The sequence below is a fragment of the Rana temporaria genome, chromosome 12 (assembly GCF_905171775.1).
Source record: "Rana temporaria chromosome 12, aRanTem1.1, whole genome shotgun sequence".
Taxonomy (NCBI): domain Eukaryota; kingdom Metazoa; phylum Chordata; class Amphibia; order Anura; family Ranidae; genus Rana; species Rana temporaria.
The window spans coordinates 135,711,119-135,738,654 of NC_053500.1; the positions used below are offsets into that span (position 1 = coordinate 135,711,119).

Genomic DNA, 27,536 nt, shown 5'->3' on the forward strand with positions numbered 1-27,536 from the left:
TATTTTTTCTTCTTATAGTTTTTATTGGTCTCCTTTTTTTGCCCTCTGCAGCCACACTGCGGTAGTGGTGTCTTGCCGTTTTTTGGGACCTTGACCCTGTAGACCCTTCCCCGTGGGGGCAATAGGGTAGGTTGTGTAAATGCTTTGGGGTAGTTGGGGAGGGGGGTGGGACTACGAGTACCCTATGGCCCAATTATTCAGTACTGTGCACCATGCCTGACATTATACTTCTGTTTATTTGATGTTGTGTTTTCGAAAAAAAATGTTTTCTCTTTTTGTAGAGCTATAACTATATTGGTCACGTCTTATTCCCCTGAGGAAGCCAATATCTTGGCGAAACATGTAGGGAAGACTTGACCTGCTACTATAATAGCCAATATCTTCTTGGCCAACAAGAACTGAATCGCCAAGAGGTGATTCAGTTCGCATGTGTTGCGCTATATAAGTTTCTTACTCACTCAACTGTATAATGTATATGCTCCTTTAAAGAGGAAGTAAACCCTCTCTAAAAAATAAAGAAATAAAAACACTCTGCAAGGCAAAGGCATAATGAGCTAGTATGCATAGCATACTAGCTCATTATGTAGTACTGGGTGACCCATTCCGTCGCCGCCATGATACCAGGAGTGACTTCCGGGTATCGCTGCTCCGGTGCTGTGACTGGCCGGAGCAGCAATGCCGTCATGCATGGGGGTTGTTACTGCCGACCGATCATTGCCACGAACGGGGGATTGTCACGATTGCTGCGAAATTGCGGGAGGGGGTTGCTGGGAAATTGCGAGAGGGGGTTGCCGCAATTTCCACAAAACTGCAGGAGGGGGTTGCCGCGAAATTGCAAGAGGGGGTTGCCGTGATTGCCACTAACATGGGGTTTGCCGCGATTGAGCCCGGGGCCCCCTATTGGGTGGGGCTCATGGGCTTGAGCCCAGTCAAGCCCAATGGTAAGTCCGGCACTGCACACAGGTGCCGCCACTAACGGCATGATCGCCATTAGAAGCTACACACTCAGTGCGCCCGATGTCTACGGGGCATGCAACGTAGACATCGGTGCCGGTATTTTCCGCAAATATCTCCCAAACCTAAAAGGTCTAGGAGATATTTGTTGCACCTACAGGTAAGCCTTAATCTAGGCTTACCTGTAGGTTAAAGTGGTTGTAATGGGTTTACAAGCACTTTAAACATTCATGGGAATTTATATTTGGAATATGTGTTTTTATGTAATGCAATAAAGTTTGTTATTTTAACGATAATTTGCACCGAGTTGTTTTGGCACCCCAATAATCCCCTTCCCTTTGTCCCTATTTAAATACAACATATATTTTGATATTAAAAATATTAATATACATGGAGAGTATCACTCAGCACTTTTTTTGGCACCCCGGGCCTGACAGACACCCAAAGAGCACAGAGGTCACTGGAACCAATGTCCCAACAGGGCTATCGGAGGTCATTTACAGAATAAATGGGTCCCGGAACCAGAACTGAAGACCAGAAGACACGTCCCAGCAGCTGGGGGGGGGGGGGCTGCACATCACACAATAACACTTTATACAATGCACTCACTTTGTAAGAACGATGGAAACGGCGTCATTAAGGATGCTCTCTCCAAACACCAACATGTTCAGCACCGGATCGAGGTTCAGGGCATTGAAAATGGCAATTGTGGCAACGGGATCCACAGCAGAAATTAATGATCCGAAGGCAAAGCTGAAATATAGGCAGCATTGGGACGTCAATTACATAGGAAATATAATGTATCACCTTATAAGGAAGAAAGCAGAAATAAATGAGAATACTCCCAGTCATGTGATTACTGTCCTTCCATTATCCCTGTCCCTATGGAGACTTTTTGTCCACCCTGAGTGAGCCGTTTCATATGTCTGTGTGAATTCATGTGCAACCATGTGTGAGCTGGTACATTAAGTACCAGAGAAGAGAAGTATAATCCATAACATGACAAAAAGAGAGCCCCACCTGCACCCCCTCCATGTGATCCGTACCCCACCTGAATCCCCTTCTGTGATCTCTATACTACGCCTGCATGCATGCATCATTCATGTGCTCTCTACCCCCTCTGTGTGCGCTGTACCCCGCCTGCATGCCCCTCTGTGTGTTCTGTACCCCGCCTGCACGCCCCTCTGTGTGCTCTGTACCCCGCCTGCACGCCCCTCTGTGTGCGCTGTACCCCGCCTGCATGCCCCTCTGTGTGTTCTGTACCCCGCCTGCACGCCCCTCTGTGTGCTCTGTACCCCGCCTGCACGCCCCTCTGTGTGCTCTGTACCCCGCCTGCACGCCCCTCTGTGTGCTCTGTACCCCGCCTGCACGCCCCTCTGTGTGCTCTTGTACCCCTCCTGCACGCCCCTCTGTACCCCTCTTGCACGCCCCTCTGTGTGCTCTGTACCCCTCCTGCACGCCCCTCTGTGTGCTCTGTACCCCGCCTGCACGCCCCTCTGTGTGCTCTGTACCCCGCCTGCACGCCCCTCTGTGTGCTCTTGTACCCCTCCTGCACGCCCCTCTGTACCCCTCTTGCACGCCCCTCTGTGTGCTCTGTACCCCTCCTGCACGCCCCTCTGTGTGCTCTGTACCCCGTCTGCATGCCCCTCTGTGTGCTCTGTACCCCGCCTGCACACCCCTCTGTGTGCCCTGTACCCTACCTGCACCTTCCTCTGTGTGCCCTGCACCCCGCCTGACCCCCCTCTGTGTGCCCTGCACCCCGCCTGACCCCCCTCTGTGTGCCCTGCACCCCGCCTGATCCCCCTCTGTGTGCCCTGCACCCCGCCTGACCCCCCTCTGTGTGCCCTGCACCCCGCCTGACCCCCCTCTGTGTGCCCTGCACCCCGCCTGACCCCCCCTCTGTGTGCCCTGCACCCCGCCTGACCCCCCTCTGTGTGCTCTGCACCCTGCCTGACCCCCCTCTGGGTGCTCTGTACCACGTGGTAGTATCACATGTCAAACTTTCTGCACTGCGGTTAACAACCAATCACACTGATGTTTCCTGTTGCCAGAGTTGCTGAGGAAAGAGGAGGAAGCTGACTGGCTGCTAGGAGGGAAATTCAGACAGTCCTCAGTTGGACAAAGTGATGAACTTTGGACTGTACGCTAACCATTTTATTTAGTGACAGAGACTTTGACTAGCGTTCAGAGAGCTTTAAGAGCTCATTTACACTTGTTTCAGGCATCAACATACATGAAGGGCTAGTTTACACTTGCTTCAAAACAAGGCTTCGGACAGGCTTTGTTAAAGCTCCCTGAACGCTGTCACTAAATAAAGAGCTTTTTCTTTGCTTTGCTTTGGCTTCGCTTCAAAAATTATACCCCATGTAGCTTCAAAGCATCTTCAAAGCCTCCATAGAAGTCTATGGCAAAGTTTGCTTTAAGCCCCACCAAAGCCTCAATGAAGCTCCACCAAAGCCTCATCGAAGCTCCACCAAAGCCTCATCGAAGCACCAAGCAAATGCAAGGTGTAAACAGGACTGTAAGCTAACCATTTTATTTAGTGACAGATGTTTTGACTGGCGTTCAGAGAGCTTTAACAAAGCCTGTCCCAAGCCTTGTTTTGAAGCAAGTGTAAACTAGCCGTTAATGTGTGTTGAAGCCAAAGCAAGTGTAAATGAGCCCTAAGAGAGCAGAGACCACACAGAGGTGAATCACACAGGAAATTTCATGAATCTGGATATTTCAGTACACAAAAGCAATGTGTTGGAGGCTGGGGGTTAGATCCAGGGAGAAGCAGGACAGCAATACGGTACAGCAGGACCACAGGGTGGCGACAAAGCCCAGTGGTCGTAATCTGGGGTACAAGGGCAGTTCAGAAAAATCCTAGTGGCAGCAATACAGTGGAGAGCTTTCAGTGCCCAGATAGCAGCGCACAGCCAATACAGAACTACAAGTCCCAGATTCCTAATAGCAGCACACAGCCAAAAGAGAACCGTCGGTCTCACAGTTCTAAGGTCAGCCATGGACGGCTCGCCGGTCGGTGCAACGCTTATCAAGTAAGGGACAACAATCAGGTGACAAGAGGTGTCTGTCTACAGCCTGGTACAGGAAATGTTGAATGAGTCAGCAGACCCCCTGGGGAGTGCATAGGAATTCATTGATAAGATAACTGGTTTAAAGTGACACTAAACTTTATATTCTATTGCTCTCAGATTCCTCAAATTTTTTTATTTTTTTTGCTGCTGTGATCTGACTTCCTGTTAGACGGTGACTCCATTCATTCTCCGTGGTCCCAATGTATGTAGGCAAGTCTGTACAGCAGCCCCCCCCACAATACTTACCTGAGCCCCATTGCGGTCCAGCAATGCGCACGAGAGCCTCAACTCTCTGGGGACTCTACCTCCTCATTGGCTCCTGCCACTGCCAATCACATCCAGTGAGCCAATGAGGCGAGAGAAGGGGTGGTAGACCCCAGAAGAGGAGGATTGGGGCTGCTCTGGCAAAACCACTGCACAGAACAGGGAAGTATAAAATGTTGTTGTTTAGAAACAAAAAATGCCTTTAAAGCAGAGTTCCATCCAAAAATAGAACTCCCGCTTATCCGGTTCCTCCCCACCCCCGATGTCACATTTGGCACCTTTCAGGGGGGAGCAGATACCTGTCTAATACAGGTATTTGCTCCCACCTCTGGCGATAGATTGCTGCAGGATCCGCGGGTATCTAAGCTATGTCTGGCCCCTCCCCCCTCGCTGTCTTCTGGGAGACACACGGGTCCCAGAAGACAGCAGGGACCAGAATGTGCAGCTCAACTCGCGCATGTGCAGTAGGAAACCAGGCTGTGAAGCCGCAAGGCTTCCCTAGCTGAAGATGGCAGCACCTCCACCAGGAGCCGAGGGGACAGATCGGCTTCGAGTGAGGACATCGCGGGCACCCAGGACAGGTAAGTGTCTGTATTTTAAAAGCCAGCAGCTGCGGTATTTGTAACTGCTGACTTTTTATTTGAATTTTTTTTGGCCGAACTCCGCTTTAATATCACTTTAAGCTGGCTGCACACGGTATACATTTTGTCTGACCCTGATAAACTGGATAAAATTGAGTCACTAGGTGACCCTGTTGACACCCAACATCCTTTGATTAACCACTTGCCACCCGTATAACGGTAAGGTGGCACTGCTGTACCTAGTATATGATCCGACACTTCCTGGTTGTGGGCGCCCTCGCTGCTTGCCTGCTCCCACTGTGATTATACACAGCAGAAGCTGATCGGCGGGTACGGCTGACTCGATGTGCGCCGGCACCCGTCGATCCTTCGGTACACAGGCAGAACGGCGGTCTGCCTATGTAAACAAAGATTGCCGCCCTGTCAGGTTCCTGCAAAGCAGGAACATGGAAGTGATTTTACTGGGGAAAGGCAAAGATCCAACACAGTACACAAGCATAGGCTAGGCACACTGTTAACCCTTTGATCGCCCCTGATGTTAACCCCTTACCAGCCAGTGTCATTATTACGCTGACAGTGTATATTTTTTAGCTCTGATCACTGTGTTAGTGTCACTGGTTCCCAAAAGGTGTCAGTGTCCGACTCTCCGCCACAATATCGCAGTCACGTTATAAGCCGCCGATCACGCCATTACTAAATAATTTAAAAAATCCCATAGTTTGTAGACATTATAACTTTTGTGCAAACCAATCAATCTACGCTTTTTGTGTTTTTTTTTTTTTCCAAAAATATAAAGCAGAATACATATTGGCCTAAATTGATCAATAAATTCAATTTTTTTTATTGGAATGTTTTATAGCAGAAAGTAAAAAATATTGGCCCAGATTCTCGCAGGGAGCGCGTATTTGTGTGCGGGCGTAACGTATTTACGCTACGCCTCCGCAACTTTGACAGGCAAGTGCAGAATTCACAAAGCACTTGCTCCGTAAGTTGCGGCGGCGTAACATAAATTGGCCGGCGTAAGCCCGCCTAATTCAAATGTGAAAGATGTGGGCGTGTTTTATGTAAATTTATTTTGACCCCACGTAAATGACGCTTTTATCGAACGGCGCATGCGCGCGCATGCTCAGTATCACGTTGAATTTTCTAATTAAATTGCGCCCGCTCAATGCCTAGTCGACGTGAACGTAACTTACGTCCAGCCCCATTCACGGACGACTTACGCAAACGACGTAAAACGTGAAAAATTCAACACTGTTCCGACGTCCATACCGAACATTAGTACGCCTCATCTACGCCTCATAGAGCAGGGGTAACTATACGCTGAAAAAAGCCTTACGCAAACGATGTAAAAAAATGCGCCGGCCGCACCTACGTTTGAGAATTGGCGTATCTACCTCATTACCATATTCGACGTGTAAATCGACGGAAGCGCCACCTAGCGGCCAGCGTAAATATGCAACTTAGATACGACGGCGTAAGAGACTTACTCCGGTCTGATCTAATACAAATCTATGCGCAACTGATTCTAAGAATCAGGCGCATAGATAGGACGCCTTAGACTCAGAGTTACGACGGCGTATCTGGAGAATCTGGGCCTCTGTTTTTTTTTTTCAAATTTGTCAGTCTTTTTTTTGTTTATAGCGCAAAAAATAAAAACCGCAGAGGTGATCAAATACCACCAAAAGAAATCTATTTGTGGGAAAATGTATTTTTATTTTTTTAAATCGGAGTACAGAATACAGTGTAGCATTACCGCGCAATTGTCAGTTAAAGTAACGCAGCGCCGTATCGCAAAAAATGGCCTGGTCATGAAGGAGGGGGTTAAGCTTCCAGGGCTAAAGTGAAAAGTTAAAAAACTGTAGGAGCCGGGTGGAAAATTGTGAACCACACACCATATATGTGTACAATCGCCAGTTGCTCTGAGTCACCTGGTCACTGTCAGTGACTTGATAAGTGTTGTAACCATTCTTATATCCAATGACAATCTGTGGATTGTACGTAGTAAATGGTAACAACTACGTAGTCTACCGAGTCACTGCAAAACTTATCAACATGCTGGACATTTTCTGCTGCTAATCAGTTTGCTAATTAGTATTGTGTAATTAGTATTGTGTAATTAGTATTGTGTAATTAGCATTGTGTATTAGTGTGCGTGGAAAATGACAAGTCACATCTAACTAGACTGGAGAATTTGTTTTCTTTGTAATTATTTAATTATTAATGTTCACATCTTCCTGCAATTCCCGCTTCCAGTGACAGCTGAGGAAAATATAAGATGTCCCTGTATACCGAGACAATGACCCCAGGGACGCCACACATGACATAAGGGGAGAACATGACCCCCCGGAGAAGAAAGGGCAAACGACACGCTCCATGGTGTTCCTTTGCAACAGTTACCGTAACAAGGATGTACTCAGCCACGGCGTTCTCATCTTACCACATCATGGAGACAATAACGACAAGAAATGGCACCCCGCCAGATGGCAGAGGATCCTGTCCACAGACGCACTGCCCTACCCTCACACAGCGAGACACCTCATCAGGTCAGGTATTCATTGACTAATAATTCCTTTACAGTGTGTGTAAGGCTTTATTTAACTTGGCACTACTGCGTTTAATGTTTGTAAATGCAGCAGAGGTTACCTAGGGGCAATAAACAACTTTAATGCTTCCCAGATCACCATTTCCTGCGTTTGGATGTTTCTGCTTTAACCACTTTTAGCTCCAGGAACGTTTTACCCCCTTCATGACCAGGCCATATTTTGCTATTCAGAACTGTGCTCCTTTAACTGGTAATTGTGTGGTCATGCAACTCTGTACGCAAATTAAATTTGTATATTTTTTTTTAAACAACAAATAGAACTTTTTTTGGTGGCATTTGATCACCACTGTGTTTACATTTTTTGCTATATAAACGAAAAAAGACCAATTTAAAAAAACAAAAAATTATATTTTCTATATATATAGGCCCGGATTCAGAAAGAAATGCCTATCTTTAGGCGGGCGTAGCGTATCTCATATACGCTACGCCGCCGTAACTTTGAGAGGCAAGTCCCGTATTCAGAAAGAATTTGCGCCCTAAGTTACGGCGGCGTATCGTATATGGGCCGGCGTAAGCCCGCCTAATTCAAAATAGGCTGGTAGGGGGCGTGTTGTATGCTAAGTAATCGTGACCCCACGTAATTGACGCTCCTAACGAACGGCGCATGCGCCGTCCGTGAAAGTATCCCAGTGCGCATGCTCCAAATTACGCCGGAAATAGTCAATGCTTTAGACGTGAACGTACTTTACGCACAGCCCTATTCGCGTAGACTTGCGCAAACAACGTAAACGACGCAAAATTCGACACTGTCCCGACGTCCATACTTAACATAGGCTACGCCTCATATAGCAGGGGTAACTTTACGCCGAAAAAAGCCTTACGCAAACGACGTAAATCAATGCCCCGGGCGCACGTACGTTTCTGAATCGGCGTATCTAGCTCATTTGCATATTCTACGCGTAAATCTACGGAAGCGCCCCTAGCTGCCAGCGTAAATATGCACACCAAGATACGACGGCGTAGGAGACTTACGCCGCTCGTATCTAGGCAACAGTGAGGCGTATCTGATTCTATGAATCAGGCGCAGAGATGCGACGCCTCACACTCAGAGTTACGACGGCGTATCTGGAGATACGCAGTCGTAACTCCTTTCTGAATCCGGGCCTTATTGTGTTACATATTAACCTAAAAATAATCAGTTATTACTCAGAACAGCAGGGGAGATAGATACCTGTCAGTCATGGTGAGTTTGTAGATGACATCCGCCTGAGAAGAAGAAAACATTACAGTCAGGGTGAAAGTGAACTGTCAGATTCCATCATTGTTTGCAGCATGTGCCCTCTTTTAGGGGCGTGGCTTTGAACACATGCATTCCCGGGGGAGGGGCCCCTCATTACCATGTCACCAAAAGGTACCATGTCCCCCCTATACAGGGGTGTGGCCTTCTACATTGGACTTCCCAGGGGACGGGCCCAGTATTACCATGTCATCATACAAACATCATGTCTCTATACAGGGGTGTGGCCTTCTACATAGGACTTCCCAGGGGAGGAGTCCCTCAATACCATAGGTATCATGTCCCCCCTATACAGGGTGTTGCCCTCTACACTGGAATTCCCAGGGGAGGGGCCCAGCATTACCATTTCATCATACAATAATCATGTCTCTATATATGGGGGTGTGGCCTTCTACATAGGACTTTCCAGGGGAGGGGCCCAGTATTACCATTTCATAATACAAACAGCTTGTCTCTATACAGGGGTGTGGCCTTCTACATAGGACTTCCCAGGGGAGGAGTCCCTCATTACCATGTCATCATATGTATCATTCCCACCTATACAGGGGTGTGGCCTTCTACATAGGACTTCCCAGGGGAGGGGCCGACTTTACCATTTCATCATACAAACATCATTAGCCGGATTCAGAAAGGACTTACGCCGACGTATCTTCTGATACGCCACGTAAGTCCACGGATGCGCTGTCGTATCTAAGCGCCTTATTCAGCAAACAAAATGCGCATGAATTTTGGCTTCATACGACCGACGTAAGTCTCCTACGCCGTGGTATCTTGGGTGCATATTTACCCTGGCCGCACAAGGGGTGCTTCCATTGATTTACGAATATGAAAATGACCGAGATACGCCGATTCACAAATGTACTTGCGCCCGCCGCTGTAATCTACGCCGTTTACGCAAGGCGTACGTCTGGCGTAAAGTTATTCCACCTAAAGCAGGGGTAAGTCATGTTAGGGTATGGACCAGGGAACAGCTGTCGTATTTTACGTCGTTTACGTAAGTTGTACGTGAATGGGGCTGGGCGTAGGTTACGTTCACGTCGAAGGCATTGAGCCGTCGTATCTTAGGGCGTATATGCGACGTGATTCTGAGCATGCGCGCGCATGCGCCCTTCGTTCGGCCCTTCATTTACATGGGGTCACAGTTAATTTAAATGTATCACGCCCACTACCTTCCTACTTTGAATTAGGCGGGCTTACGCCGGCGCAAGTTTGGGAGCGAGTGCTTTGTGAATACTGCACTTGCCTCTCAAAGTTACGTCGACGTAGCACATATGAGATGCGCTACGCCGGCACAAAGATGCGCCGACATGTCTCTATACAGGGGTGTGGCCTTCTACATAGGACTTGCCAGGGGACGCATCCTCCATTACCATGTCATCGTAGCAGAACAAAGCACTGTGGAGATAGAAAGAGGCACTGCAGGGGCAGAGCAATGCACCATTGGCACAACATCAGGCACTGAGGGGACCCAACAATGATTTGAAATGGGCAAGAATTAGGTAGTGTGGTGGCAGAACAATGCACTGTAAGGGGGGAAGGAGTCACTACAGGGCAGAACAGTGCACTGTGAGGGCAGTGAAGGGCACAGCAGGGGCAGGAGGAGGTGTTACTATAGAGCAAATGAGGACTGCAGGGAGAAGAATGAGGACTGCAGGACAACCATGAGAGATAAGAAATACTGTGAGGCAAGCTCTACACCAGGGTTTCTCAACCAGCGTTCCATTGAACCCTAGGTTTCCTCCAGAGGTTGCTAGGGGTTCCTTGAGCAATGAGCAACTCCTGCCTCTCTACCTGTAAGGGGGTAATCATTCCCAATGACCACAAGTGTAAGGAGCATTCTCCCCACCGACCATCACACTAATGTATCATGAGTTGTAGATATAGTCATTTTTTAGAAGGGGTTCCCTGAGATCAGAATGTTTTTTTTAAGGGTTCCTCCATGTTGAAAAGGTGGGAAAAAAGGTGCTCTACACGAAAATGTATATCCTCCATATGATGAGATTGTAGCTCAGACACCTACCTGCCCCAGGAAGAAGATGCCTCCACCCACAATGAAGGCTGATATGGCTGTACCGATTACTGCAAACAGAGTGATGGAGCCAATATTTTGGAAGAAGTTTCCCTGAAATGATAAAAAAGTGACATCAAGAGAAGGAAGAGACTTCTAGAACTACATTTCTCGGATTTTTTTTTCTTTTTTCCTTCTTCATTTCTATGGTGTTCTCCAAGCGCTGCATGAAAATACCCGATTGTATGGAAACTCTGCACTTCCAGTAAAGAGTGATGATGTCACAGCAGGTTCCACCATACATGTTTCGTCACAAATGACGTCTTATGTGCCCTGGAAAATGCATAGAACGGAGCCTATTGCGATATCCCTTCATGCTTTGCCAGAAGTCTACCGGAAGAGCAAAGTTTCCATATCATCAGTGCTGTTCATTACTTTTAATTGTGATTCTTAATGCTTCTTAATAAGGACGGTGTTTACAGATTCTTCTCATTGAACTTTATTAAAGGGTCATCATATGATTTTTAATGTTTGATACATTGTAGCCCAATATGACTACCTTAATCTATTTGTACGCAATATATACTCTGTTTGTACATCTACTAATGATCACTCTATTTTTGCAACAGTTGTATGTGATGTTGTCATTGTATATATTTTTTCCTGTCCCTAATTCTACTGTAAATATGTTATTTGATTATTATAGACTCTCACCCTCCACGGGTTCCCGATGAAGCCGTAACGGCGAAACTAGTAGAACCTTTCTACGTGGGGTCTGAAGAAGACTATGTGCAGTTTCTCTGCACCACTAGTACTTTTTCTATTTTCTGTCTGAACATTTTAAACATATGTCAAAGTTTCTATATATATTTTTTTCTATGTTTTTGTAATAAACCTTTTTTACTTAATCAATGGTGCTTGTATATTCCATTTGTTTGGGGTTTGACCAGGCTTAAACATATATTTGTTATACATATCTATTCTGCAACATTGAAAATTCCACATCCCATCCTGTCACAGGAATTTTCTCTAAACCATATCTTAAGTGGAATTATGTTGCAGATGGCTTCTCACCTTTAATCAGTGTGCGCTCTACAATCTAATATATCTCTTTATTAAAGGGTTACTAAAGGCTCATATTTTTTTTTCTTCAAAATAACAAACATGTTATACTTACTTGATCTGTGCAATGGTTTTGCACAGAACAGCCCGATCCTCTACTTCTGGGGTCTCCCCGTCAGTGCTGCAGGCTTCTCCTCTTTGGCAAGTGCCCCCATAGAAAGCCGCTGTCAATTGGGGCACCCATACGTGCTCGCTCCCTCGAGCCACCCTGTCTGCTTCTATTGATGTGCATTAGATAGAATGCACAGAATGCATTAAGATCAAAGACCTTAAAGGGGTTGTAAAGGTAAAAAAAAAAAAATCCCTAAATTGCTTCCTTTACCTTAGTGCAGTCCTCCTTCACTTACCTCATCCTTCCATTTTGCTTTTAAATGTCCTTATTTCTTCTGATAAATCCTCACTTCCTGTTCTTCTGTCTGTAACTCCACACAGTAGAGCAAGGCTTTCCCCCTGTTGTGGAGAAAGCCTCTTGAGGGGGAGAGCAGGAGAGTCAGAATGCCCACTAACACACAGCTCCTTTCTCTATTTGCAAAGTAGAGAGCGTCCTGACTCTCCTGCTCGCCCCCTCCCCCCTCAAGAGGCTTTCTCCACACCAGGGAGAAAGCCTTGCATTACTGTGTGGAGTTACAGACAGAAGAACAGGAAGTGAGGATTTCTCAGAAGAAATAAGGACATTTAAAAGCAAAATGGAAGGATGAGGTAAGTGAAGGAGGACGGCACTAAGGTAAAGGAAGCTATTTAGGGAAAAATGTTTACCTTTGCAACCCCTTTAAGGCTTTAGAACCACTTTAAAGGGGAGTTCCAGGCATTTTTAATGTTTATTAAAAGTCAGCAGCTACAAAAAGTGTAGCTGCTGGCTTTTAATAAACATACACTCACCTGCTCTACGTTCCAGCAAAGCGCCGGCCGGGGGCTCCGATCCTCTCCCCCCCCTCTCCGGCCGGCGTCTTCATTCTAAGTGTGGGCATTCGGCCGTGACAGCTTTTGGCTTCACGGCCGGGCACCCACTGCACATGCGCGAGCGGCGCTGCGCCATCCGATTGGACAGGCGATCGCCTGGGACCTGTCACGTGTCCCAGGTGATCGCCTACAGGGAGGGGCTGCCAAAAGGCGATATGACGTATCGCCTTAGCAGCCCCCTCGGTGGGAGGAGGAAGTGGGACAGGAAGTCCCACTCCTCCTGAAGCCCCCACTCCCCCCCCAAAAAAATGACATGCCAAATGTGGCATGTAAGGGGGCGAGGAGTGGGTTAAGCGGAAGTTCCACTTTTGGATTTTTGGAAATTTTCAAATATTTCCTTTTTTTTTTTCCATTTCTATGGTGTTCTTCTAGCGCTGCACTTAACTTGTATAAATTGTCTTCTGCGAAAAATATGTGCTAGCAGCTGATATTGTTACTGTTCTCACAAGTGCGGGTTACCTATTGTGTACATAGGGTTACGCACAGCAGAGGAGAGGTAATTGTCAGCTCTGCCAAGAACAATCAATCAATCAAAATGAAACAGATCTGTCACTGTGCTATTAAATTGCTATGGGTGGTTTGCCAATGTGTTCAAGCCAAAAAGACCAAGATGTATGACACCGGCATGCCCTGGGCCCCAATCCAGCCAGGGGCCCCCGTGCACACCCACTCATGGCTACACAAACTGTAAACAGACATTTGTGTATCTTGTTCTAACTAAAGTAAAGGAATATTTATTAACTTGTACCCGCAGGAACTGTTCTAAAGTGGTTTTAACAAGGAAAGAATCTCAGCCTCACCCCTAATGGCAATCAAATAAATGCCCAGACTAATAATTTCCATCGTTTATCATACAATCATTCTTTGTTCTAGCTTAGATCAATTCTTACATCAAACACTAATAAAGATCAATATCGACCAGGAAAGAACTTTTTAAAACTAACTTAGCATTAAAACAGTGAAGCCTCATTTATACTAGATTGATTTATGTTGCGCCAGCCACTGCAACGTATGACAATAAAAAATCACATTGTTCTCAGTGGTGTCCATTTACATCAATGCAACATGATGCAGTGCGAGTTGGGAATACATTTCAATGGGAGTCCATAAAAAATGCTTTCTTTGCGCTTAAAGTGGTAAAAAATAAATAAAAATTGGGTCACTGGGTATTTTAACTACTTGCCGCCGCAGTTCTACGGCGGCAGGTCAGCTCCCCTGCGCGAGAGCCCGTACAATAACGTTGTCTCTCTCTGTGGCCAATAGGGGCACATGCGCGCCCCCCGCTCGTCCGTGACTCCCGTGCGGGTGCCCAGCGGGCGCGATCGCCGCCGGGCACCCGCAATTGCTCGTTACAGAGCAGGGACCGGGAGCTGTGTGTGTAAACATACAGCTCCCGGTCCTGTCAGGATCGGGAGTTATGTTTCAAAGCATAGGCATCTTTCTCCAAGACTAATAGGGAAAAAAATCTATTTTTCGAGACCTTATCTCATTCTAGAAAAAGAGAATGCCTTTTAAAAAAGGAAACTTCTGCTCCTGCAACCCCTCACACACGCTGCAGTAAGAAGCATTTCCACCTTCTCTTCCTGAATCTCCAAGACAATCTTTTCTTACAGATAATCTTTATTCAAATGGAAGTCTGTATCTTCAAAACCTACCTTCATGACAACTTCTTCAGCTCTATGCATAGGAGAGGGTTCCCGGGAATGGGTAAGCTGTTGACTCTTAAGCCATGTACACATGATCGAAAATTCCAAACAACAAAACCGTGGATGTTGGCTCAAACTTGTGTTGCATACACACGGTCACACAAATCTTGTCGGAAATCCCGACCGTCAAGAACACGTGATAGTATCACAAATGTGTTCTTATATCAGTCTCCAGTGGTGTATGAACAAATGTGGGTTAATTTAAAGTAGGCCTCTAACAAATCTGTGACAGGACGCTGCGAGTTGGTGGCTGCAGATAAGGGTGGGCATCTCTGACCTTGCACACCATTAAAAGAATCCTCCAGACATGTACAACTACAATTCAGCAGGGGGAAGAGATCAGGAGGCAGCAGGGGGGGGGGGGGGGGAAGAGGTCGGCAGGCAGCAGGGGGGGGGGGGGAGGTCAGGAGGGGGGGGGAAAGAGGTCAGGAGGCAGCGGGGAGGGGGGAGAGGTCGGGAAGCAGCCTGAAGCCCGACGCTATTGCAGCCTGCAATACGCTGTAGGGGTGATTTAACATTGTCGGCTATGGAGATGGTTCACATCTCCACGCCGAACGTCGAAACGCCGTACGCCTGAAGCTCAAAACAAGTCCCGGACCCTTTTTTTCAGGCGGCTTTCGGTATAGCCGACAACGTTAATTACCCCTCCGGCGTATGTTAGGCTTAAAAAACGCTGTGTTTTGTCGCGGCAAATCGCGGTACAATACGCCGTGTTCAGGTGTGAATGCAGCCTAAGGACAGAGCGGGGGAGTGGCTAAGCTGCACTGTGTGTGTCTATGAATGTACACAGCCTGGCTCGGAAGCGCTCCCGCATAGGCGCCCCCAAAGCACCCACTGAAAGAAGAAGCAGACTGCACCAGCAGCAGACTCCAAAAGAGGAGATAAGGGACTGCTCGGAGAATACAATTGCCCAGAGAAGGTAAGTATAACCTCTTTATTTTTTTTAAAAGGCTTTAATATCAGTTTAAATATTAAAATAGGTGACCTAATGTGCACTAAGCAAACAATTCACACTCCTAAAGAGACAGTTGTACTGTATTACCAATGCCTGTACTCTTGACAGTATGTTTGCCGCTAATCTGTTTGAGAATGCATTGTGTAGCTGCATGGTGTTCGTGTGAAACGCGTCAACCTGTAATACTTGACTGTGTCCTGGTGTCAATTTTTTTGCACTTTGTGAAATAAAACCTGTTTGAACTGGTATTGGAGCGCAGCCGTTTTCTATTTTGTATCCAGTCTACAGAAGCGAGACGGGGCTAGCACCCAGCTTACACAATCCATCTGGAGATTACACTCACCTGGAGGGTTGCATTGTCTTGTTTCCTTTATGTACACTAAGCAAATACTTCACTCCATTACCAATGCCTGTATGCTCGGTTGTATGTTTGCTGCAAATATGTTTGAGAACACGTTGTCTATCTGCACACTCATGTTCTCTGTAATTGCACAGGTTGGTTGACATTAACCCCTAAACGCCCGTCGCACGACTATTTACGTCCGCACAATGGCACGGACAGGCAGAAGGACGTATATATACGTCCTTGCCTTCTAGCGGGTGGGGGGTCCGATCGGGACCCCCCCCCCCCGCTGCGTGCGGCAGGCGGATTCCCTCAGGGAGCGATCCGGGACGACGGCGCGGCTATTCGTTTATAGCCGCTCCGTCGCGATTGCTCCCCGGAGCTGAAGAACGGGGAGAGCCGTGTGTAAACACGGCTTCCCCGTGCTTCACTGTGGCGATCGCATCGATCGTGTCATCCCCTTTATGACGTCAGACCTACAGCCACACCCCCCTACTGTTGTAAACACACACTAGGTGAAGCCTAAAACGTTCAGCGCCCCCTGTGGTTAACTCCCAAACTGCAACTGTCATTTTCACAATAAACAATGCAATTTAAATGCATTTTTTGCTGTGAAAATTACAATGGTCCCAAAAATGTGTCAAAATTGTCCGAAGTGTCCGCCATAATGTCGCAGTCACGAAAAAAATCGCTGATCGCTGCCATTAGTAGTAAAAAAAAAATTATTAATAAAAATGCAATAAAAATATCCCCTATTTTGTAAACGCTATAAATTTTGCGCAAACCAATCGATAAACGCTTATTGCGATTTTTTTTTTACCAAAAATAGGTAGAAGAATACGTATCGGCCTAAACTGAGGAAAACAAATGTTTATATATGTTTTTGGGGGATATTTATTATAGCAAAAAGTAAAAAATATTGCATTTTTTTCTAAATTGTCGCTCTATTTTTGTTTATAGCGCAAAAAATAAAAACCGCAGAGGTGATTAAATACCACCAAAAGAAAGCTCTATTTGTGGGGAAAAAAGGACGTCAATTTTGTTTGGGAGCCACGTCGCACGAGTGCGCAATTGTCTGTTAAAGCGACGCAGTGCAGAATTGGAAAAACGCCTTTGGGCATTTAGCAGCATATTGGTCCGGGGCTTAAGTGGTAAAGGAAGCGCTTCCTCCTGATGATGTGCCCCAGAAGCCAAAAAACTAAATTGGCATCAGAACAAGCTGCTAGTCAAGGTCTTGGGAAACATGTCAGGGCAACATTCTGTCAATAAAACAAAATATAGTGCAGCGCAATCAATAGAAAGTCCACATAAAATTATCCAGTGATGAGAACTCCTGTGTATCAGCAAGCAGAGAAAGTCTCCTTAGGTGCAATAATGGACAAGACGGTAAAGCGGTGATTATAGCCCATCCACCACAGATAATCAAGCCTCTCTGCTCCCTAGACTCAACCTGCAACAGGTTACACAGCTTTTGACCCACACCTGGGGTACCCATCACATGCGATCCAGCCGATGGTTTTCCCAAACATAAGGACTAAGAAAGGACAATCTAGTGCTCTCCGCTTCACAGGTTTATTTCACGATAAAAAATGGAAAATCTACCTACAAACATGACACTCATCACTGGATAATTTTATATGGACTTTTGTCCATCAAAGGATCCGGGCCAAGGGGCGGGACTGGGTGTGACGCCGAGCCAAGTACACAGGAGATCTGGCTCTGTCTATTTCGGCAAGGCTGCAGATGGACACTGATCAGGCTGCAGTGAGGAGCAATGCTGCAGATGGGCATTAATCAGGCTGCAGTGAGGAGCAATACTGCAGATGGGCATTAATCAGGCTGCAGTGAGGAGCAATGCTGCAGATGGGCATTAATCAGGCTGCAGTGAGGAGCAAGGCTGCAGATGGACATTAATCAGGCTGTAGTGAGGAGCAAGGCTGCAGATGTGCACTGATTAGGTTGCAGTGAGGAGCAATCCTGCAGATGGGCAGAGATCATGCTGCAGATGGGCACAGATCAGACTGCACTGAAGCTGCAGATGGGCACAGATCAGGCTGCATTGAGGCTGCAGATGGGCACAGATCAGGCTGCATTGAAGCTGCAGATGGGCACAGATCAGGCTGCATTGAGGCTGCAGATGGGCACAGATCAAGCTGCATTGAGGCTGCAGATGGGCACAGATCAGGCTGCATTGAGGCTGCAGATGGGCACAGATCAGGCTGCATTGAGGCTGCAGATGGGCACAGATCAGGCTGCATTGAGGCTGCAGATGGGCACAGATCAGTCTGCATTGAGGCTGCAAATGGGCACAGATCAGGCTGCAGATGGGCACAGATCAGGCTGCATTGAGGCTACAAATGGGCACAGATCAGGCTGCATTGAGGCTGCAGATGGGCACAAATCAGGCTGCATTGAGGCTGCAGATGGGCACAGATCAGGCTGCATTGAGGCTGCAGATGGGCACAGATCAGGCTGCATATGGGCACAGATCAAGCTGCATTGAGGCTGCAGATGGGCACAGATCAGGGTTCATTGAGGCTCACTGACCATTATTTTGCTTCGAATTGGCTTATTTTTCCGAAAACTTCCCTCTTAAATTGAGGTGCGTGTTATACGCCGGCGCGTGTCATACGTTGAGGCATTCTGGATTATCCTTGAGTGTCAGCTAACAATTCCATGTATTAAAAAAAAAATGTATCTGCGCTGAACATTTTTTGTTTATACAACATTCAGTCAAGACAACTCGCAGTCTTTTCCAAGTGCCAGCACGGGAAAGGACCAGTGCTTTTTCCACATATGGGGGAAGAAGCATACAGCACACCAGAGAAAGTCTCAGATGGTTTCAAAGGGCCTCAATTTTGTCCAGTTACAGAAAAACCTTCCACTGGTCCCGGGGAATTAATTTGCGTTTCCTGTCCTGCTAAAAGGGCCACAATCTCTCCTGTGCTGACTGTTAAAAGCAGAAAATAGCACATGTGAACTAACCCCAGTGTTTATATATGATGGTGGGTAACATTTCAAATTCTGTTCTCATCAGGAAACCATTTTTAAGTAATCTGCTATACTGGCTGATGCAGCTCTCTGGGTTTTCACAGCTTTTACAGTAAAGATCCCTTTTTTGGATTACAAACACACATATATCTGCCAGATTAGGACAGCACATACCATACAATAAAAATAGAGTTACCTTGTGCAGCGAGTAACCCGACTCAAATATAATAGGTGGGAGCAGCAGCAGGAAGAACATATTAGGCCGGAACATCTCCTCCTCCTGTATAAAGACAAATATCTCAGCTTTCTCCACACACAGCAAAGGTGGTCATATTGAGATCCCAGCAAGCTAGCTTAAGGATGTAGGAGAGTGGGGGGGGGGGTATATTGATTGCTGATAACAGTAAAAGGGTTTTGGATAGAAGAGCAATAAAGGCTGACTTAACAATGGCTGTGACCTCCAGTGACCTCAAATGGTGTTACTGATGGGAGATAGTAGTAAAGGGGTCCAATACAATGGCTGGGACCTCCATTGGGGTTACTGAAAAGAGATAATAGTAGAGGGCTCCAGTCCAATGGCTGGGACCTACAGTAGGGCTACTGAAGGGAGATAGTAGTAAAGGGGTCCAATACAATGGCTGGACCTCCATTGGGGTTACTGAAGAAAGATAGTAGTAGAGGGGTCCAGTGCAATGGCTGGGACCTCCAGTAGGGGTGACTGATGAAAAAGAGCAGTTAAGGGGTCCTGTACAAGAGCTGTGACCTACAATGAGGTTACTGATGGGCGAGAGCAGTAAAGGGGTCCTGGGCAATGGCTATGACCTCTGGTGTGGACACTTGAGGGATAAAGCAGAGAAGGGGTCCAGTACAACTTATGTGACCTCAAACGGTGTTACTGATGGGAGACAGTAGTAAAGGGGTCCAATACAATGGCTGGGACCTCCATTGGGGTTACTGAAGAGAAATAGTAGTAGAGGGGTCCAGTGCAATGGCTGGGACCTCCAGTGGGGTTACTGAACAGAGATAGCAGTAAAGGGATCTAGTACAATGATGGTGACCTCTAGAGTTGTTACTGATGGGAGAGCAGTAAGGATGAGCTCCGGAGTGTTCGCACACCCCAGTGCAAACACGCCGGAGCTCATCCTTAGAGAGCAGTAAAGGGGTCCAGTACAATGGCTTGGACCTCCAATGGGGATGACTGATGGGAGAGAGCAGTAAAGGAGTCCTGTGCAATGGCTGGGACCTCCAGTGGTGTTACTGATGGGAGAGAGCAGTAAAGGGGTCCATTACAATGGCTGGGACCTCCAGTGGGGTTGACTGATGGGAAAGAGCAGTTAAGGGGTCCTGTACAATGGCTTGGACCTCCAATGGGGATGACTGATGGGAGAGAGCAGTAAAGGAGTCCTGTGCAATGGCTGGGACCTCCAGTGGTGTTACTGATGGGAGAGAGCAGTAAAGGGGTCCATTACAATGGATGGGACCTCCAGTGGGGTTGACTGATGGGAAAGAGCAGTTAAGGGGTCCTGTACAATGGCTGTAACCTCCAATGAGATTAATGATGGGTGAGAGCAGTAAAGGGGTCCTGTCAATAACTGTGACCTACAGTGAGGTTACTGATGGGCGAGAGCAGTAAAGGGGTCCTGTACAATGGCTATGACCTCTGGTGGGGATACTTGAGGGATAAAGCAGAGAAGGGGTCCTGTACAGTGACTGAGACCTCCAGTTGGATTATTCATGGGAGACAGCAAAAAAAATGTGTCCTGGGAAATGCCCATGGGACTTTTGCAGGTACATCAACACATATATCATATATAAGATCTTTATTTTATTCAGTGTTCACTTATACAATCTTGTATATAGAGTCCCAGGGATGGGGAATGGCGTGGGACTTTATGGATAGATATACAATCTTGCCTTATACAGAAAACAAATATAAAAACTTTTTATTATTTTTTTAATTTTGAAGGTACTATATACATATATTTGTTGTAGGGTTGAGTGCCGTTGTTGGGCTTTGAGTCATACCTGCCTGAGTGCCCTTGTTGTCTCGCTGGGCCCTCCCCCCCCTCTCCACAGCCCCCCAGGACAGACATCCCATAGAGATTACCATCCAGAAGTTCCAACTTCCTTCAAGGCCGATTTGTAAGTGTGTACTATATTTTACAACATGATGATGAACAATGTCGCCCATTCATTTTTTTGTACTTTTGTAAATTACTTTTGCATTTCATTTTATTTCCACTTTTTAGAGACATCCTGATGAAGCGAGTATTGGTTACGAAACGCGTTGAGAATTGAAATGCATGAATGTCCATCTGTATACTCTACAAGCTTATATAACTATTATTTAAATGGGAGATTTAGGCTGTAACATACTAAGCTGATTACATTTTATGTGACCGATGCTGGTAAATCAGTTCATAGTACAAACAAAGGTTTTAGATTTGTTTTCCGTATAAGACAATATATTTTTTGTTAACACTGGATAAAAATAGGATTTTATATAAAATAATAATTGTGTTGACGTACTTCCAAAAAGTCCCATGGGCATTTCGTTTGTTTGGGATGAAGGTGTGGTAGTCTATGCAGCAGATCGTAGTTGAAATCCTTCTCGGAAATGGTGACTTGCACAATGGCTGTGAACTCTCCCATACCATGTCCTGTAAGACACACTTACCTTCCAATTGGCCAGTTTATGAGCCTCTATGATCTTGATCACTGCGCCCATTAGGATTCCTGCCAATGAGGGAACACAAGAAACGTGTGACCTCACTCCGGGACACAACACACATGACCTCAGCCCAGGCTACACGTCACACACACATAAACACCCAGAGATTCACATCTTAAAAAAAAAAAAAAAAATACCTCACTCTGGGGTACACATAGCACACACATGACCTCATTCTGGGATACACATCACACATACATGACCTCACCCGGGGTACACATCGCACATACATAAACTCACCCCAGGGTACATAACACAGACACATAACCTCACCCCAGGATACACACCAAACACACAAGACCTCATTCCGGGATACACATCACACATACATGACCTTACCCCAGGGTACATATCACAAACACATAACCTCACCCCAGGATACACACGAAACACAAGCCTTACCTCACTTCAGGGTACACATCACACACGACCTCACCCCAGGGTACACACTGCACACACATGACCACATTCTGGGATACACATCACACATACATGACCTCACCCCAGGGTACACATTGCACATACATGACCTCACCCCAGGGTACATATCACAGACACATAACCTCACCCCAGGATACACACCAAACACACATGACCTCATCCCAGGGTGCACACTGCACACACATGATCTCATTCCGGGATACACATCACACATACATGACCTCACACTGGGGTACACATCGCACACACATGACCTCACCTAGAAATACACACTTAACAAAAACATGACCTCACCCCAGGGTACACATCGCACACACATGACCTCACCCCAGAGGGTACATAGACACATGATCTCACCCAAGGATACACACCAAACACACATATGACCTCCAGGGTACAAATCGCACACACATGATCTCACCCCAGGGTACACATCGCACACACACATGACCTCACCGCCAGGGTGCACATCACACATACATAACCTCACTCCATGACCTATATCTCAGACAAAAAACCTCACCCCAAGGTTACAAATCACACCGACACACATGACCTCACCCCAAGGTTACAAATTACACAGACACACATGACCTCACCCCAAAATACACATCACACACGACCTCACCCCAAAATACACATCACACACGACCTCACCCCAAAATACACATCACACACGACCTCACCCCAGAATACACATCAAACATACATGAGCTCAAGATAAATGCTATACAAACACATGAGCTCATACCAAGATACACATTACAAGCACGTGATCTTCCAGGTATACATTATACACTCACACCTGCTGAATTGTGTAGACACATGAATCCAGCTATGAAAAGGTAGTAGACACGACACACAGATCACGTTCCCATCACTTACCTAAAGAGACCACAGCAACGCTCTCCGGCAGGAAGTGGAGACGATACTTGATGAGAAGATGGACCAAAACAATACAAATAGCTGCACAAAACAAAGAAGACAATATTCATTGTGTGATTGCAAATAACAAAGGATGGACGGTATTAATATTATTATTATACAGGATTTATTAGGCACCAACAGTTTGCACAGCGCTTTACAAAATAAGAGGAGATGGTACAATTACAATACAAACCAAAACAAGAGGGTTAAGGGAGGGGGCTTCCCTAAATTGATATATTTATATTATGACACCGGGGATATCTGTACTGCTGGCTGGGGACCTGTGCTCTGTACAGCACAGGGGGGTGAAGGGGGGGGGACAAAGTGCAGAACTTTATGACCCATGGGCTATACATACAGCAGATAAAATAAGTTTTGAACACGTCACCATGTTTCTAGGTAAATATATTGGTAAAGGTGATATTGACATGACATTGTCACCACAAGTCGGTAACAACCCATGCAATCCATACATACAAAGACACCAAAACAAATAAGTTCAGAAATGAAGTTATGTGTAATAAAATGGAATGACACAGGGGAAAAAGTATTGAACGCATAAAGAAAGGGAGGTGCAAAGAGGCATGAAAAGCCAAGACACCAGCAGAAATCAGTATCAATAATAAGGTGTCTCATTATAAAGGTGTCACACAAGAAACATCTCATGGTGGGTAAAAGCAAAGAGGTCTCTTAAGACTTTGTAGAACCACCTTTAGCTGCATTTACAGCTGCAAGTCTATTTGGGAATGTCTCTACCAGCTTTGCTCCATCCAATCTGACAGAACTTGAGATATTTTGCAAAGAAGAATGGGCAGAAATGTCCCTCTCTAGATGAGCAAAGCTGGTAGAGACATCCCCAAAAAAACTCGCAGCTGTAATTGCAGAGAAAGGGGGTTCTACAAAGTATTGACTCCGGAGGGCGCTATACAAATGTTCCCCCCACACTTTTCACATACCGTATTTATCGGCGTATACCGCACACTTTTTTGCCCTGAAAATCAGGTATACGCCGATACCCGCTTTCCTGCGCCAATTTTGAATACTGCGCCGGCATATACCGAGCGCAGTACACTCGTGTATTGTCGGGCAGTCTCGGGTCCTCTCGCTCTGATGTCCATGACGTCAGCGCGTAATTAGCCGAGCCTGCCCGACGATACACGAGTGTACTGCGCTCGGTATATGTCGGCGCCGTATTCAAACTCGGCGCGGGAAACGAGCGGGGAGGATGCGAGGACGCCGCAGAAGGACGCCGGACCTGACAAAGAGGACACCCGAAGCCGCAGACGGACGCCGGACCCGACGAGGCCGCCGATGGACGCCGCGCAAGACACCAAAACTGTAAGTACAAAAAATCTTTTTTCTCACAGGAATTCGGGGCAACTTTAGGGGTGCGCGCTATACGCGGGAGCGCGCTATACCCCGATAAATACTGTATTTATTTGTAAAAAAAATATTGAAACCATTTATCTTTTTCCTTCCACTTCACAATTATGTGTCACTTTGTGTTGGTCTATCACATAAAATCCCAATAAAATACATTTACGTTTTTGGTTGTAACGAGGTATATGTACCACTGGCTGGTGACCTATGTTATCTGTATCCAATACAGCAGGGATATGCAATTAGCGGACCTCCAGCTGTTGCAGAACTACAAGTCCCATGAGCCATAGCAAGACCCTGACAGCCAAAAGCATGACACCCAGAGGCATGATGGGACTTGTAGTTTTGCAACAGCCGGAGGTCCACTAATTGCATATCCCTGCAATACAGGATACTGCATATAACACAGGTGGCTGATGGGGGGGTTTAACATTTATAAGACCTTTGAGGTATATGTTCTGGTGGTAAGGGACCTCTACTATATCTGGCTGGGTGAAGTGCAGATCTATATGATCTTGGAGTGACATACTGTTGGCTCAGGACCCATGAACTACTGTATGTATAATGCAGGGGGGGGGGTGATGGGGGAATGGGACAAAGTGCAGATCTATAAAACCCCTCTATGGAGGAAACACTCTGTACAAGACCGGGATAATTAGATTGAAGTGCAGGGTTATATTACCCCCCCAGAGAAGCACAGGAAGAAGATGATTGCACATTAGTCCTCAGCCCATGCCTTACAGAGGGCTCAGTAATCACTCATCAGTTCTGAAAGGCAGTACTGTTCAGTCAACTGACTTATGACTGGCACCCGGGGATCAGGTGACCAGGGCAGCAGCATGTGAACCCAGGGGGGGGAGGGGTAGCAAATGAACAATAGTACACATTCAGGAAGCTCAGCATCCCATGACCATAATGAACCCATCTGAAGTATATCTATGAGAAGGACGGCTCCGCCAGCATGGGACATCCGAAATTCTCCTTTCTGAGAGACACAACTTCTGCTAAGAGCCAATTATTCTTTAACTGGTCACATGATCAAAGTATGCATGACCTCTCCTGCTCCTCAGCCTACCGCAGCCAGTCAATTTACTTTTCCTGATGGAAGTTTTCTGTAGGCACAGAAACCCCTCACATCATCCCTCCGCATGTGCAGGATCCCCGGGCAAGCTTGCAACTGACCAGCAAGGAGGAACAAGCACATTGAAGTGTCTGGAAAAATGTACACATGACAAAGAGGCTCGTGCTGTATATAGATTATGAAAATACGGCTGCTGACTTGATGTATTCTGGTGTGATGATGGAGCTGGATGACTAGTCAGTCACACTGGCTTACTGAGCAAGTCATACCACCCCATGTCTAACCATTCTTTTATTATCCCCTGTCCATCCACTCCATGTCTCACCATCCCTCAACCAACCACGCTATGTCTACATTCCATGTCCAACCACCCTTGTCCATCAAGCCATGTCCAACCACCTATATCCCACCATCCCATGTCCTAACGCCCTATGCCCCACCATCCCATGTCCCACTACTCTGTTCCCACCATCCCATGTCCTACCACCCTATGCCCCACCATCCCATGTCCTACCACCCTATGCCCCACCATTCCATGTCCTACCACCCTATGCCCCACCATTCCATGTCCTACCACCCTATGCCCCACCATTCCATGTCCTACCACCCTATGCCCCACCATTCCATGTCTCACTACTCTGCACCGCACTATCCTGTGCCAACTACCCTATGCCCCATCATCCCGTGTCCAGCTACCCTATGCCCTACCATTCCATGTGCAACTACCCAATGCCCTACCATTCCATGTCCAACTACCCAATGCCCCACCAGCTTGTGTCCAAACTTCTCCATGGCCCACCATCCTACTTCCAAACACACTATTTACCACCATCCCATGTCTCACCATCTCGTTTTCAACCACTACCTATCCAACTATCCCTTGTCCCACCATCTCAAGTCCAATTGCTCCATGTTCTACCATTCTATGTCTATTCATCCTGTGTCCAATCAATTAATGTCCCATCATTCGATGTCCAACCACCCTATGATTAACCATCCCATTTCCAACCACTCCATATCACATCACTCCATGTCCAACTACCCATTGTCCCACCATCTTGTGTTCAACCACCCCATGGCCCATCATTCCATGTCCAACCACCCTATTTACAATTATCCCAGGTCCAACTACCCTATGTTCCACCACCCCGTGTCCTACTACCCTATGCCCCACCAACTTGTCTCTTACTACCCTATGCCCCACCATTTATGTCCAACTACCATAGGCCTCACCATCTTGTGTCCAATTTCCCCATGGCCCACCATCCCACATTCAAACACACTATTTACCACGATTCCATGTCTCACCATTTCTTGTTCAACCACTACCTATCCAACTAATCACAGACTTACTCTCTCAAGTCCAACCACTCTATGTTCCATCATTCTATGTCTATTTATCCTGTGTCCAAGCAATACACGTCCCATCATTCCATATCCAACCACTCCATGATCAACCACTCCATATCCAACCATCCCATGTCCAACTACCCATTGTCCCACCATCTTGTGTTCAACCACCCCATGGCCCATCATTCCATGTCCAACCACCCTATTTACAATTATCCCAGGTCCAACTACCCTATTCTCTACCACCCCATGTCCAACTACCCTATGCCCCACCATTCATGTCCAACAACCCTAGGCCTCACCATCTTGTGTCCAATTTGCCCATGGCCCACCATCCCACATTCAAACACACTATTTACCACCATTCCATGTCTCACCATCTCTTGTTCAACCACTTTCCTTTCCAATTAATCACTGACTTACCACTCTATGTTCCATCATTCTATGTCTATTTATCCTGTGTCCAAGCAATACATGTCTCATCATTCCATATCCAACCACCCCCCCTGATCAACCATCCCATGTCCAACCACTCCATGATCAACCATCCCATATCACATCACTCCATGTCCAACCATCCCATGTGCAACTACCCATTGTCCCACCATCTTGTGTTTAACCACCCCATGGCCCATCATTCCATATCCAACCACCATCCATGTCCAACCACTCCATATCACATCACTCCATGTCCAACCATCCCATGTGCAACTACCCATTGTCCCACCATCTTGTGTTTAACCACCCAATGGCCCATCATTCCATATCCAACCACTCCATATCACATGACTCCATGTCCTACCATCCAATTTCCAGCCATCCA

General features: G+C 46.7%; 1 protein-coding gene across 1 annotated transcript in view; it reads right to left on the reverse strand.

Moving 5' to 3' along the window:
• Window positions 1–27,536, reverse strand: part of SLC9A8 (solute carrier family 9 member A8) — a 47,488-nt gene that overhangs the window by 16,548 nt on the left and 3,404 nt on the right. Inside the window, exons 3-8 of the mRNA XM_040330857.1 lie at window positions 22,861–22,941; window positions 21,481–21,539; window positions 19,000–19,083; window positions 10,739–10,840; window positions 8,653–8,687; window positions 1,564–1,707 (exon numbers count right to left, since the gene is read on the reverse strand). Coding sequence (XP_040186791.1) covers window positions 1,564–1,707; window positions 8,653–8,687; window positions 10,739–10,840; window positions 19,000–19,083; window positions 21,481–21,539; window positions 22,861–22,941 — 505 coding nt within the window. The remainder of the gene's footprint in view (window positions 1–1,563; window positions 1,708–8,652; window positions 8,688–10,738; window positions 10,841–18,999; window positions 19,084–21,480; window positions 21,540–22,860; window positions 22,942–27,536) is intronic.